Raw genomic sequence first — 14,735 nt, forward strand, 5'->3', positions numbered from 1 at the left:
AGTGCCATGAGTGAGACTAAATAATGGTTGTGGGTCCCAAAGGCAGGCATAAGGTATAACCAATGGAAAATGAAAGGAGAAGATGAAAAAGAAAGTCAGTGAGAAGAGCACATGATGCAGTGGAAAACTACTAGTCATGAAACTGGAGGGTTTTTTCCCAGCTCTGCAAATAAGCTAACTCTGTGACCTTGGTCCAAACATTTAATGTTTATGGCCACCATTTTCCTCATCTATAAAATGAGGGTGTTGGATTCAATGATGTTCAAATAACTTTCAGGTTTAAAATTCTAAAATAGAGAAAGGAGACAGAAAGGGGGAAAAAAGAAAAAAGCTATGAGTGGAAAGGAATAGTAGTGTGCATTTAATAATTATCTCAAATTGTTACTACTGCTGTAAATCACAGCAATCAATTCTCTTCTTAAAACTCTCTAGTCAAGGAAATTGATGGATTTCCTAACATTCTATTATTTAATATTTCTTACAGTAAAATTCCTCACTATATTTAATATGTTTCTTTCTCTAAATATATTTAAATTAATGCTGAATTTCAAAGTTGGAATGAATTTTTTTTTAATTTAAGGAGAATTTTCAAATTCTTCTAGTCTAGTTTTAGAAAGCATTTCAGTGAAATACTGATAACCCCAAGATGCTCCTATGTGTATTAATCTCAGGGATATAAAGCAACTTGATAAAAGATACATTTGATTTTAGATTTATATAAGTAGACATATAACATATAGTTAGAAGGACATATAGATAAACACATACCTAGCTATGTAAGAATTTCTTTTTTGAAACTGGAAATTTTGTACTATGTATTGTCAATAAAGATCATTTTGTAGCCCTTAACAAGTTAATATTAATTTTGAGAATTTAAAAATATAATTGATTTTAAGATTATTAAAAACTATGAAACTAAATTAAAATTTTCATTTTAAGTTCTCTAGAGCAGGGTTTTTTTCTATACAGAATACGTGTCACATTTCAGTTTCCTTTATGCAATAAGTATTTAGAAATATGTGAAATTACTATTATATACTAAACTCTGGGCTTTTGGAAGTGATTTGGATGAAATGGTGATGGTAATGTGCTGTGTAAATTAAATGTGACCGTCCAAAGGAAAGTCTAATATTATGAATAAAAGCATATTTTTAGATTTATTCTGAAAATAATTTTCTTGTCACTGGCTTTGCAGGTGTTCACCTGTATTATGTTGGGGGAGAGGTTTATGCCGAATGTGTAAGTGACAGCAGCATTTTTGTTCAGAGCCGTAACTGCAACTATCAGCATGGCTTTCACCCAGCCACTGTCTGCAAGATCCCCAGTGGCTGCAGCCTCAAGATTTTCAACAATCAACTCTTTGCCCAGCTGCTTGCACAGTCAGTTAACCATGGCTTTGAAGTAGTCTATGAGTTGACCAAGATGTGCACTATTCGAATGAGTTTTGTTAAGGTAAGGGTTGCTTTCTTTTAGACTTCTAAAATGAGACCGAGAAAAGACAGCTTCTTTGATGGATGTGATAATTTTACAATCAGATTCCTGATGTTAGAGAAGAAATGCAGGTTATAGTCTATCATGCATCCTAGATTTGTGGAGAATGGATTTTGAAGGGTTTAGAGGAAAGGACAACTAAAATTCTCTAGGGGAAGTTAGCTCATGGGGAGATACAGAAACTCTCAAAATGAAATTCTGAAGATGCAACCCAGAAAGAAATTCCAAGAGGAAGAGGAAGCTTTAGAAAGACCAGTGTAGATGCAAAGAAAACCCATCAACCAACTTAGGTTTATAAAGGATAGAAGCAAAGGCAGGTAAGGAGGGAGAAATACAAGAGGACGACATTATTCTGTCAGAAGTAACTGAGGCTGATGACAAATGCAAAGGAAAACAAAAAAAAATTACTTTTCAACCAAATTAGGGGAGAGAGGAGGCTCAATGAAGAAGTAAGGCATCTGCCATGGGTTAGTGGGGGCAGTGATAGTAAATGATGCAGGGAAGGCAGAACTTAGCTCTTATTTTGCTTGTTGTCTTTGGGGAAAGCATCAAAGAAAGTGATTTTTTTTATTAGAAAGGGCAGCAAAAATGATCACTGGGGAGTTGGAAGTTTAAGATAAGGAAGGAGATAGTAAGAGAGCAACTGTCCCTCCTTCATGAGTTCAGATCACCCTAGGCCTACATAAATTACACCTCAGTATAATGAGAGAACTGGAGCATTTGATTGTGACTCATCTTTGAAAGATCATGAAGAATGAGGAGAGGTAGCACAGGACTAGAGAAAGGTGAATGTTTTCCTCATTTTCATAAGTGAAAAGAGTAGATTCTGTGAACTGTACACTAGTGAGCTTAACTTCAGCCCCTTGCAAATTTTGAGAATGCATTATTAAAGGGATGGTATGTGAATGTCTAGAAATGGAAGTGGTGATCATTAACTGCCAGAATGACTTCATCAAGAAGAGGTGATAGCAAATTATTCTTTATTTCCAGTCCTACTGGACTATTAGTTAAGGGGAATGCTGCAGATAGAACTTATACGGATTTTATTTAGCAAAGCATTTGATGAAATCTCTTGTGTTGTCTTTGTTGACAACATGGAGAGATGTATACTAAATGATAGAACAGTTAAGCAAATTTGGAGCCTGGTTGAACAATTAAACTCAAAGAATAATAATTAATGATTAATATTTGCTCAGAGGGAGTGCATTGGTGATCTTTCCTTCACCTTGTGTAATTGAATAAGATGAAGGCAAAGATGGTAAGCCTAACAAATTTGCAGGAGACATAGAGTTGGGTATGATAAAGAAGACCATAAAAGGCTAGAGCAATGAACCAAATCTTAATAAGATGAAATTAAGTAGAGATAAATATAAAGACCTGCATGTTGTTCAGATCAGATTTACCAGTATAAGATGGGAAAAGTGTAGGTAAACACAATTCTAATACAAAAGATTTTGGGCTATAGTGTACTGGAGGAGTGATATGGGTTAGCAGTGATGTAGCAATAAAAAAAAGTTAATGCAGGAGGCAGAAGTAAGGAAGACCTGAATTCAAATCTGTCCTCAGATACTTACTAGTTATATGATCTGGGCAAGTCACTGAACCTCTGACTGCCTCATCCTCATCTATAAAATGATGCTAGGGACAGGGAGGTGATGCAGTGGATAGAACACCAGGTCTGGAGAAAGGAAGACCTGAATTCAAATGTGGCCTTAGACGCTAGTTGTATGACTCCAGGCAAATAACTAAACCTTGTTTATTTCAGTTTTCTCATCTGTAAAAAGAACTGGAGAAGGAAATGGCAAACCACTCCAGTATCACTGCCAAGAAAACCCCACATGGGGTCATGAAGAGTCAGACACAACTGAAAAAATGATTAAGCAACAACAAAATGATAATGATAACACCTACCTCAAAGAGTTGGTGTTAGGATAAAATCAGCTAATATTTGTAAATCCTAAAGCACTATATGGATATTAGCTGCTATTATTAGAATCTAAAACTGGGGAGGTGATAGTCACATTGTGTTCAAACCACATATGTAATATTGTGTATAGTTGCTGTTGTCATATTTTAGCAAAGTCATTGATAAGTTAGAGGGTATTCAGAAGTTGACTTGGATGGTGAAGGCCTAGAAGCCATGTAATGTGAGGATTAGTGCAAGAAACTGGGGATATAATAACCTGCAAAGGAAAGTGGTGATATTTGTGTTCAAGTATTTGAAGGGTTGTCATGTGAAGACTTGTTTTGCTTAGCCTAAGAAGGCAAAATTAGGAGTAATGGGGTACAGTTAGAGGAAAGCCAATTAAAGATTGATGTAAGGAAATGCTTCCTTTCAAAATTTGGGGTGTCCAAAGTAGAATGGGCTGACTTGAGGGGTGGTGGGTTCTCTCTCACACAAAGCCTAAATCATCACTTGTTGGATTTAGATGGTCCTTGCTATAATTTTGGTTTTTTGTTTTGTTTTTGTTTTTTTTAGTGAGGCAATTGGGGTTAAGTGACTTGCCCAGGGTCACACAGCTAGTAAGTGTTAAGTGTCTGAGGCTGGATTTGAACTCAGGTACTCCTGACTCCAGGGCCGGTGCTCTATCCATTGCGCCATCTAGCTGCCCCCCTTGCTATAATTTTGAACTTGGGAGATTCTGTAGATTCTTTGATGCCTCTGTGTTCTCTCTCTCTCTTTCTCTCTCTTTGTCCCTCTCTACTCTCTCTGTCATACTATTGGCTTAAAGTTGGCAGCGGGTCGGAGGAGTTTCCATTCTTTGAAATATTCTTTTCCTGTTTTTATTCAAAAGTTTCATTTTGTCATTTTATTGCCTTCAAAAACCCTTTTTCATTCATCATTTCAAAAGAAATTTGAGAACAAGAAGCAAAATTTTATTTTTTATCAGTAAATGACTTCTTAATAAGCATTGGTTTTGTTAGTGGCAAAAATAAAGGCACTTACTTTATAGTCTTTGTGCACACAAATAGTCTTAAAAAGTATTTTAAAGGCCATAACCACACGGAAACATGTGAGCAGTTCTGACCTCCCATAGAACCAGCAGAGGGCAGCACATTACTGTTTCATAAGTATTCACTTGTACTGTTAAAATTATTTTTTATAGTTCATTGTCTTTAGAATTAATAAGTAATATTAGTATGCTGCAGTTAGGTATACTAACATAAATATTTAATAATCTTATTTTCATTGGGCTAGCTCATGTGTTTCTCAGATATTCAGCTTTTAGATTAATGTAATTACATAACTTAGAAAATGAACTAATGATTGGAAAAACAACATGTTTTATAAACACATAAACTATCAGGCACCGGTGATTAAATCAATAACAACAGCAACAAAACCAGATGGCTAAGTATGGTAAACACTTTGTCATCTCTAATAGTGGGGTATGGGGATAACAGCAAATTGAAATCTACAAGAAATGCTGAGACTTTATCTCAACTAATGTTTTAAACCACTACCCCAAGGAAACAAAATTGATTTGCTTGAGGTTTCATTTCTTTTCATTTACCTCTCCCACATGATAAACAGAGAATGGCCAAGAGGCAGTCAGGTGAAGGAGAAACAAAGGACCTGGGTAATCTATAAGTAGGAAAGTAATCCTTTGAAGGGTTTAGTCAGCTACAACTCTGTCCTTGTAACCCCAAGATTTCATTGTCTTAGTAAGAGGTGGCCAATGGAGAGTCAGTTATCTTAGAGTAAAAGAGGATGCCCCCAAATCCTGAGCTAGGAAAACTTAAAACTAAAGTAAAATTTTGGGGATATGCTGTATTCCCTGCCCTGATCTAGTCCAAGGACTGCTTCCCTTTTTGGCCAGTCCATCCCCATTACACTAATTATAGATTTCAAGCTGAGGGGGTTATTTTAAAACCAGTGTCAAACTTGCCTGTATCAGCCTGAACCAGAATAAAACATATTTGGGAAATGATTAAAAAAATAAAAACACAACATAGATAATATTAATTTGTGGTTTTCTACATCAGTATGTGGCCGACAGGGATCTATTTCTATTTGAGTTTGACACCACTGATTTAAAACCTACTCCCTCAAATAATTTTTATTTATTTAACGGCTTTTTAGTTTAGTATTATCCAGCACAATGCCTGGAATATAGTAGGTGCCTAATAAATGCTTATTAATTGATTGCATGTATATACTGCTTCATTAGGTTTGAAAAGGGAGACAAATAAATGCAAAATATGTTCCTCTGTTCCAGAAGCTTACAGTTCATAAGACTATAAGCCTACTGCAGGAAGGGACCTACGAGGACTTTTTCTTTACAGCTGAGGAAATTGAAGCCCAGTTCCCCAAGATCACTCAGGTGGCAAAGGCAACATCTGAATTCAGATCCTCTGATTTAAAAATCCATTGCACCTTGATCTCCATGTTGGTGGGAGTGGAGGTGTTTGGTGGGTATCTGCCAGCATCTGAATGTGGAATAGAGAGCACAAGGCAAGATGATAGAGAGAAAAGAGTGCCCTACAAACGCCAGCTAATCACCAAATCAGAAATAATCACTTTTTCACATACTTCTGGTTTTCAGGGCTGGGGAGCTGAATACCACCGTCAAGATGTCACCAGCACCCCCTGCTGGATTGAGATTCATCTTCATGGACCATTGCAGTGGCTGGACAAAGTTCTGACACAGATGGGTTCACCACATAACCCAATTTCTTCAGTATCTTAACAGTGATCCCTAAAGCTACCCTTCTAATAGAATAGATGCTATTGCAGGCAGTGGCTTATATCATTTCATATTTGCAATTAACTGAAGTTTCTAAATCTATATGTAAATACAAATGATATACTAGCCATATTTTTTTTTTCACGATCTGTTTTGTGCTGTCAAGCTAGAAGGATGCCAATACAATGAAATTAGAAAGTCAGATTTATTGTGTCTGTGCTATGTTAAGAAGCAGCTTTTGTCAGAGGAAAAATGGGGGACATTGTGTCAATAGCTTTTGTAGGATATTGTTAGATAAGAAAAGCAGCTGCTGTCATATCATTACAAGACATTGGGAGTATTCTGGGTCAGTGGAATATTTTAAACTGTTTATATAGAAAATATACGGTACTAATAGCACCCAGGCAAATAACATTTTCAAACAAAACAAAAAACTGAAGGCTACATATTTTAACATGATTCCACTTTCAGTGCTATTGGCAAAAACAAATGAAGCACATCAGATAAATTTTACAAGATAAGTCATCTTCTGTTTCTGAAATAGAACTACCCATAATGAGGCTATTCTTCTGATATTTGTGGTACACTTTAAAAAGAATTTAAGCTGTGATGGGAAAAGAGACAGCAACTGTGAAGTTTAGAGTTGTTCTCTTGGATTCCTTCATGGTAAAGTTTCTTCCCTAAAAAGAAACTCCTGATAGAGGAAATGGACAAAAAAATCAGTTGCTAAGAACATGGTATGACTTGGGTAGTCGTAATAACAACTCATTTATATAGCACTTTAACATTTACAAGGTACTTTTCTCACAATAACACTGTGTGGTAGTTAGCAAAAGTGTGTCCATTTTAAAGGTGAGGAACGAAGACTCAGAAATAAGTGGTTTGCCAAGGGTCACACACACAAGTTGATAGAAGTCATCTTCCCTCTGGGAAACCCCTCCTTCATATGTTTGTATGTATTTGTTCCAGGTCCTCTTTCTATATCTTCCCAGTGGGAGGGAATAACAGCTGTCATGGGAGGAGGGATAACACTTCCATTGCCATGGTACAGCCTCTAGGAGGCCGGTCCTTTTCTCCTGATCTAGTCATGAAGCAGGATGGCCCTTTGGACGACTCACCCCCAATCTAGCTGCAGTCTCCATCTCTTGCCATCATGATGTCTAAAAACTTCACAAATAAACTGTTCATCACTTCCAAGTTCCCTTGAATTCTTGTAGGAGAGGGTGCTGAACAATGGAAGATCTTTTAAAAACTGTATACTAGGGGCAGCTAGGTGGCGCAGTGGATAAGCACCGGCCCTGGAGTACCTGAGTTCAAATCCGGCCTCAGACACTTGACACTTACTAGCTGTGTGACCCTGGGCAAGTCACTTAACCCCAATTGCCTCACCAAAACAAAAACAAAAACAACAACAAAACTGTATACTACAGAAAGCTCTCACTTTTAAGTATAAAAATAAGGAATATTTAAAACTTCAATGCACATTATGGGAAGAAAGCACCCACTAAGCAATGTATCATCTTGGAGATATTTTTCACAAATGCTTAAAAATTATCTTATTTCAGAACTAGAAGGAACCTTAGAAATCTTCTGGTTTCATTTTCTTATTCTACAGATATGAAGAGCTAGAAAAGCAAAGTTGCCAAGGTCACATAGCCAGCAAGTAAGAGAACCAGCATTTGAACCCAGATCTTCTTACTTTAAGTTTAATAGTCTTACTATACCATGCTGTCTCCATTGTTAATATGTTTTAAGCAAAGACCACCAAGGCCTGCCATATCATTCAGTTGATTACCCATTTATGTTTGCCTGTAGGACTACCTTCTCCCTCTCCATATTCTACACCCCCACTTGTTCCTTTATCTGATAATAACACTAATAACAGATAACATCCTATGTCGCTTCAGATTTACTAAGAGCTTGACATACTGTCTCATTTGATCCTTATCCCAGCCCTGTGATGTACTTAGGAAGGGCATCATCTCCATTTTACAAGTAAGAAAACTGAGGCTCAGAGAGATTAAATGACTAATGAAACTAGTATGTAGCAGAATCAGGATTTGAACCTAAGTATTTCCTGACTCCAATACTCTTTCAACTTCACGTTGCTTGGACATCGTATTTTCAAAGAACTAAGTACAGATGTTAGGCAGGCAGGATATGCCTATAGAATGATAGTTATGGTGAAAGTAGATACTTTAGTCAACAAGCTGTTTTATTTAAACTGTTCTTAACCCTTTTTGTGCAGCAGGAGTCCCAGTGGAAGTCTGGGAAAGCCTAAGGACCCTTTCTCAGAATCATGTTTTAACATGCATAAAATAAAGTATATAGAATTACAAAGGAAACCAATTATGTTGAAATACCTATATTAAGTATATTTTTTCAAGTTCATATATATCAGTTTAAGAGCCCCTGCAGCAAATGATATTAAAAATGTGTCATGTATAGCATATATCCAAAACTTTATCATTTAATATGGATAATGTCATTTGAAATCTGCATCAATTAAATCTTGTTACACTGAAAATAGGCCTATAGTGTTTCATCAACTAATTTAAAATGTCTTTGAAAAGTAATCTTCCTATTTTAAAACGCTAAAATAATCCTTTTATTAAAAACTATAATATTCACCCCCCCTTCCTTCATTTTTATATTTTTGGAGAATTCTATTCCCAATATTTTGGAATTCTACTAAAGACATACAGCCCTACCATTCTTATAAATGCCCTTATACATATAAGTCATTAAACTTGTTCTATAAAGAACAGAGCAATTAACTTGAAATGCCTACTTCTAACTGTCTTTGTTTAAATATTTTGACTTTTGTGTAGTTATCTAGTTCATAGTATATACTAATATAACACTTTCCAGCTTACAAAGTACTTTTCTCACTATAATTCAGTGAGGCAGGTAGTATGAATTATTTCCTCAACTTGCGCTAGGTGGTACAGTAGATAGAGTACCAAGTCTGAAGTTAGAAAGATCTGAGTTCAATACCACTTCAGACAATATACTAGCTGTGTGACCTTGGGCAAGTCACTTAACCCTGTTTGTTTCAGTTTCCTCATCTGTAAAATGAGTTGGAGAAGGAAATGGCAAACCAGTCCAGTATCTTTGCCAAGAAAACCCCAAATGGGGTCAGGAAGAGTAAGATATGACTGAAATGACTGAACAACCACCACCACCACAAATAGATAAAGAAACTGAGGTTAAATAATTTATCCAAGATCTCACGGCTTGTAAGGTACAGAAGTAAAGACAGACTAGAAACTTCTGTGTCTAAGTTTCAGTGTTCTATGACCGAAAAATGATGTCATTTTTAGAAACTTTCAATAAAAATACCCCAAAGATATCTGTGGAACTGGACCTGAGTGAGGCAGTGTGGAAATTTGTAGTGGAAAGATCATTATATTTGGAGCCAAAGGCTCTAGGTTCAAATCTCAGTTCTACTGCTTTGTTTTTTATGTGATTTTTACCTCTCAGGATCTGATCTCAGTTTTCTCATCTGAAAAATGGGGGTGGGGGAAGAGTTGAAGAGATGAGCTATTAGGTCCCTTCTAGCTCTACATCCTATAACTTCTACAGCAAAGAAATGAGATTGCCAAATTGGTATCTAAAGGGGTTGAAATTCCATCTAGTTACTTTTAACTATCAATCATAATGGATGAAAAATACTGAAGATTTAATAGCTTTTGTTTCCCAGTTATAATTTAATCCCAAATAAAATTTCACAATGCCATCCTTTCAAGTCAGGCTGCTCCCACAATGTAATAACTACTGTTAGGAGGCCACCACCAAAGGTCGGTTTTTTTGTGGATTACCATTTTAAGCATTTATATGAATCACTGATTCAAAGTAAGTTTCAGGTTGCTATGGAAAAAACCAACATGTACCAAGAGGGAATAATGATGTTTTGACCTGCTCACAGCACCCAGAGTGTTTATCCTGTGGTGCAAATCAGTTATTTTCCTGTTAAGAAATTGGGATGAAGTATTTGTTTGAGGTAGGTGATATTTTAATAGATGCCAGTGCTTTGGAACTATTAAAGTGCTACTTTTAAACACAGTTGCTTTCAGCTTTTATGCTTATTGTAAATCACAGAAAATCTGTTAGCCAAGAATGTAGAATTCCTTGTATTTTTAGTGTCTTTAAAGAAACTGGTTGTTCCCATATCCAAAAAGAAAAGATGAAAATATGCAGTTGTCCTTGTTGAACTTTTAATGTTAGGCCAGTGTTTCTGGCATTCCTGCTTCACTGGGACTACATCCCTGGTATTTAATACACATATACTGGGTGAACTAGAAACTAACCATCATGCCAAGCTTGTATTTCCTAACAATATCCAAACAGTTAAACTTAATGACAAGAGGAGGTGATCCTGTCCAATGTTGTATAAATTAAAATTAATGCCAAAACCTGAAAAGCTGTTTCCATTTAAGTATACTAGAACCTTTGGCTGTAGCAGCTAACTGTGTAGCTGGCTTCTAAGTGCATATGTGATCTGTTGATCTGATAGTTTATGAATAAAGAATATTGTACCTCTATGTTTTCTGATTTCTTTTGTTCCCTTTCTCACTGAAAGCACTCCCTGCCAAGTAATTGGATAAAATATTCAATGCCAACTGAAAACGAAACCACCCTTTTATAGAAATGAGGTCAGAATTATAATAGCTCTCATTTATGTAACACTTCACAGTTGCAAAGCACTACCTACATAAGACCTCTGTGAGGGAGCTGGTTCAAGTATTATCCCCATTTCACAGATGTGGAGTCTGAGGCTTGTAGTTTAAGTGAGTTACTCAAGGGATCATGGCTCATAGGTAGCTGAGTCAAGACTCAAATTTAGCTTGTCTTCAAGTTCAATGGTGTGGGGTGTTCAGGAAGACTAGCACCTCTGGTGTGAGGGCAGGCCAAGTCCTTTTCAGTGTTGCTTATTCACCTTTGGTGTACACCTGATTAATCCAACTTTCACCTATGGCTTCAGAAAGCTGTAGCATGCACAGTGGCTACACCTTAGCAAATAATGTCAGCAGACAGGCTAAACCAGGTTGAAGGTAAGCAACAGGCCTCATACCTGTTGTTGAGTTAGGAAGGTGCCTACCCCAAGCATACGAAGACTTTTCCCTATGGAATGGGCAGATGAGAAGATTGTTCCACTGGGCATGAAGGTGGCTGAAGCAGGTATGGTGGAGCACTTAGAAATTGGTCGGACATCAAAGGTGCCAAGATAACCCACTGCATCCCAGGCCATCGCCAATCATGCTGACTTTTGTCTTGCCACTGGACTCAGGAGGAGAGAGTAAGGCTGATGACTTTGTGCAACTCTGTCTCACTTAAATCCAATTTACATGTAAATCAAGATATCACCCTGTGATGTCATTGGACCTCTTACAAAGGACAAACACCACCACCAAAATAATTAAGGGCTGTGTGTATATGTGTGGAGTACTACATGGTGGTATTGGATATTTCTTAAATGATACATATTTTACTTTTAAGATTCACAAAATCATCAGAATTGAATTTTAGAATTGAATGAACAGAATTTGAGGAATGGTAATACATTCACAGTAACTACCAAGAAGAAATTTAGAGAAGCTTGTATAATCTTGGTTCTGTGTGGTAGCAAATGTAAAATGGCATTATAGTTATATATGGATATGATCATAGATTTAGAGCTGAAATAGATCTTAGAGGTCATCTGGTCTAACCCTTCATTTTGCAGCTAAGGAAACTGAGGACTTCAATTGAACTCATCCAGGGTCATACAGGAAGTAAGAGCAGTGTTGAGATTCAAACCCAAGTTGTGTGACTTCAATTTCATCTTGCTTTTATTGCTTCATGGTTCTGTACTCCAAGGGTCTCAGACATCTTAAATGTTTTATATATAAGTTTACTGCTCCATGTTAATAATCATGATGGTTTATATGAAAAAATGTTAAGGAGAAGTAATGTATTTGAATAAAATGGAAATTCTTATTCTTTCATATTCATACTTTTTTCTAGTTTGAAAATAAGGGAAAATATTCTGGAAGATTTCTAGAAGAAATTGCAGCCTCTTTTCAATTGCTTTTTAAGGGCAAGGTCCTTATCTTATTATTCTTGGTATTCCCAAGAGAATCTAGCACAGTGCATTAGGCATAATAATAAATATTTAATCTTCATAAATAATAAATATTATTGTTCATTTTGTTATTGATATTCAAAGTTCAGTACAGAGTTCAGTATAATGTTTATACTTTAATATTTCAATGGATCTGTTTTCTCATGAATATGGTTACTTCCTCAAGCAATAGAAAGAGCAATGCATTCATGTACATGCTCTCCTAGAAATCCTCCATAAAGGATATGTACAATGTGCTGAAGGACTTATTCTAGATCTTTTAATAGTATATCGTTCCTAGGACAGCATTTAAAATGTCATCCTTAACTCTTACTCTATGACTATGAAATATATATATATATATATATATATATATATATATATATAGTAAGGAATTAATTGTGATTTGGGGTTTTCATAACCCTATCTTTGCTTCATTATGGTTAGACTGAAAAAAATGTAAGCTTGAAAAGCCTAAGAGAAGATGGGTGTGTACTTTGGGAGATAATTGAACAAACAAGAGGAACTCTGACCACAGGGAACATTTACTGAAACTAACTAAGCCTCACCAAATAGCTCCCCCACGTCCACATGGGCTTGTCTACATTATAATGGGGACAGCCCATGTGGGTGCGCTGAGCCAATTAGAGACTTAGCATGACTAAGAATTGCTCTTTCCTGTGGGAGAGACAGAGGGAGTTAGAGGAAAAGGCAGTTAGAGAGTTTTTTCTCAGGAGTGTTCTGAGGGAAATGGGGAAGGAAGGCAGACAGAGGAGCTGCTGGTGTTTGACCTTCAGACAAAAACAGAAGAGATTACACATCTAATTCTCCTTAGAGCTACAGATTTTGGGTGTTGGTGAGTTTGTGTTTTTTGAGGCAAAGCTAGCTCTTTAGAGCTGGCTGGGCTGGAGGCAGGTTCGGGGTTCCTGGGGCCTTTTTACTCCAGAGATTTATACATTGTTTCTAGTTCTGTTAATCTCACTTGTGTTTTGAATTTGTTCCCATTAATAAACCTGTTTTGTTTTTTAAACAGGCTGTTTCTTTTCTTACCCCAATATTAAGTCGAGCCGCCCAATCCTTCCCATACTACACACACACACACACACACACACACACACACACACACACACACAGCATATATATCTTTTATAACACTATTTGTGAACAGCTCATCATTAGAAACATGCTGCAGAACACCTACAACAATTATAAGTCTCTCCATTATTTTCTGGGTCATCTTCAGTATTGTCCTTTGGAGATTATGATATTCTATCCATCCATATATAGTATCACTGGGAAAATATTGATGATAAAAGCTCTCTAAAAGTTTGCAAGTGCATTCCAGCTGATTCTTTTATTATTCCCACATTATTGTCCATCTGCAGTATTTATTCAAGTTCTATGTACTGATCGACTAGCTATCTGTCCATATACTTAATGTTATAATCTGGACAATAGACATTCTTCATCCATTTGATTCTTTTGAGGTCATAAATTTCACCGTGAGAAGACCCTGTAGACTTGTGGGGTTTGATGCAATCAAAACAGTATCATTCAAAAACAGCAACATCTAGAGCAGTGGTTCTTAAAACTGTTTGGTCTCAGGATTCCATTAAACTCTTAAAAATAATTGAGGAGCCTGAGCTTTTGTTTATGTAGGTTTTGTTGTAGTGCAGTCTTGTCCAACTCTTTGTGACCCCATGGACGATAGCATACCAGGTCCTTTCTATCTTCATTATCCTTCAAAGTCTGCCCAAGTTCAAGTCCATTGTTTCTATGACACTATCTAGCCATCTCAACCTGTATTGCTCCTTTTCCTTTGGCCTTCAATCTTTCCCACCATTAAGGTCTTTATCAATGAATTCCATTTTCTGATTATGTAGCAAAAGTATTTAAGCTTCAGCTTTAGTATTTGACCTTCCAGAGAATAGCTTGAAGTAATTTTAAATATTGACTTATTTGGTTTCTTTGCTATCAAAGGGACTCTCAAAAGTCTGCTCCAGCACCACAATCTGAATCCATTAATTATGTGGCATTCAACTTTCTTTATAGTCCAACTATCACAGTCATGTATTGCTACTAGAAAAACCATAGTTTTGACTACAAGGATGTTTGTCAGCAAGGTTATTTCTCTGCGTTTTAGTATGCTGTCCAGATTTGCCATAACTTTCATTCCAAGGAGCAAGCATCTTTTAATTTCATGGCTGTAGTTGCTGTTTGCAGTGAATTTTGAGCCCAAGAACATAAAATCTGATGCTGCTTCCATTTCTTCTCCCTTTATTTGCCAGGAAGTGATGGGACCAGTTGCCAAGATCTTAGTCTTTTTGATGTTAAGACTCAAGCCAGCTTTTATAGTCTCTTTCACCCTCATTACGAGGCTTTTTAATTCCTCTTCACTTTCTGCCACCAGAGTGATATCATCTGCATATATGAGATTGTTGATATTTCTTCTG

General features: G+C 36.5%; 1 protein-coding gene across 1 annotated transcript in view; it reads left to right on the forward strand.

The window, feature by feature from the left end:
* The window catches only part of SMAD9 (SMAD family member 9), a 101,685-nt gene extending 94,222 nt beyond the window's left edge, over positions 1–7,463 (forward strand). The window contains exons 6-7 of the mRNA XM_043996178.1: positions 1,196–1,452; positions 6,039–7,463. Of these exons, the coding sequence (XP_043852113.1) occupies positions 1,196–1,452; positions 6,039–6,182 (401 nt within the window). The 3' untranslated portion in view covers positions 6,183–7,463. The remainder of the gene's footprint in view (positions 1–1,195; positions 1,453–6,038) is intronic.
* The last annotated feature ends 7,272 nt before the right edge of the window (positions 7,464–14,735 follow it).

This window comes from Dromiciops gliroides, chromosome 3 (assembly GCF_019393635.1).
Source record: "Dromiciops gliroides isolate mDroGli1 chromosome 3, mDroGli1.pri, whole genome shotgun sequence".
Classification (NCBI taxonomy): domain Eukaryota; kingdom Metazoa; phylum Chordata; class Mammalia; order Microbiotheria; family Microbiotheriidae; genus Dromiciops; species Dromiciops gliroides.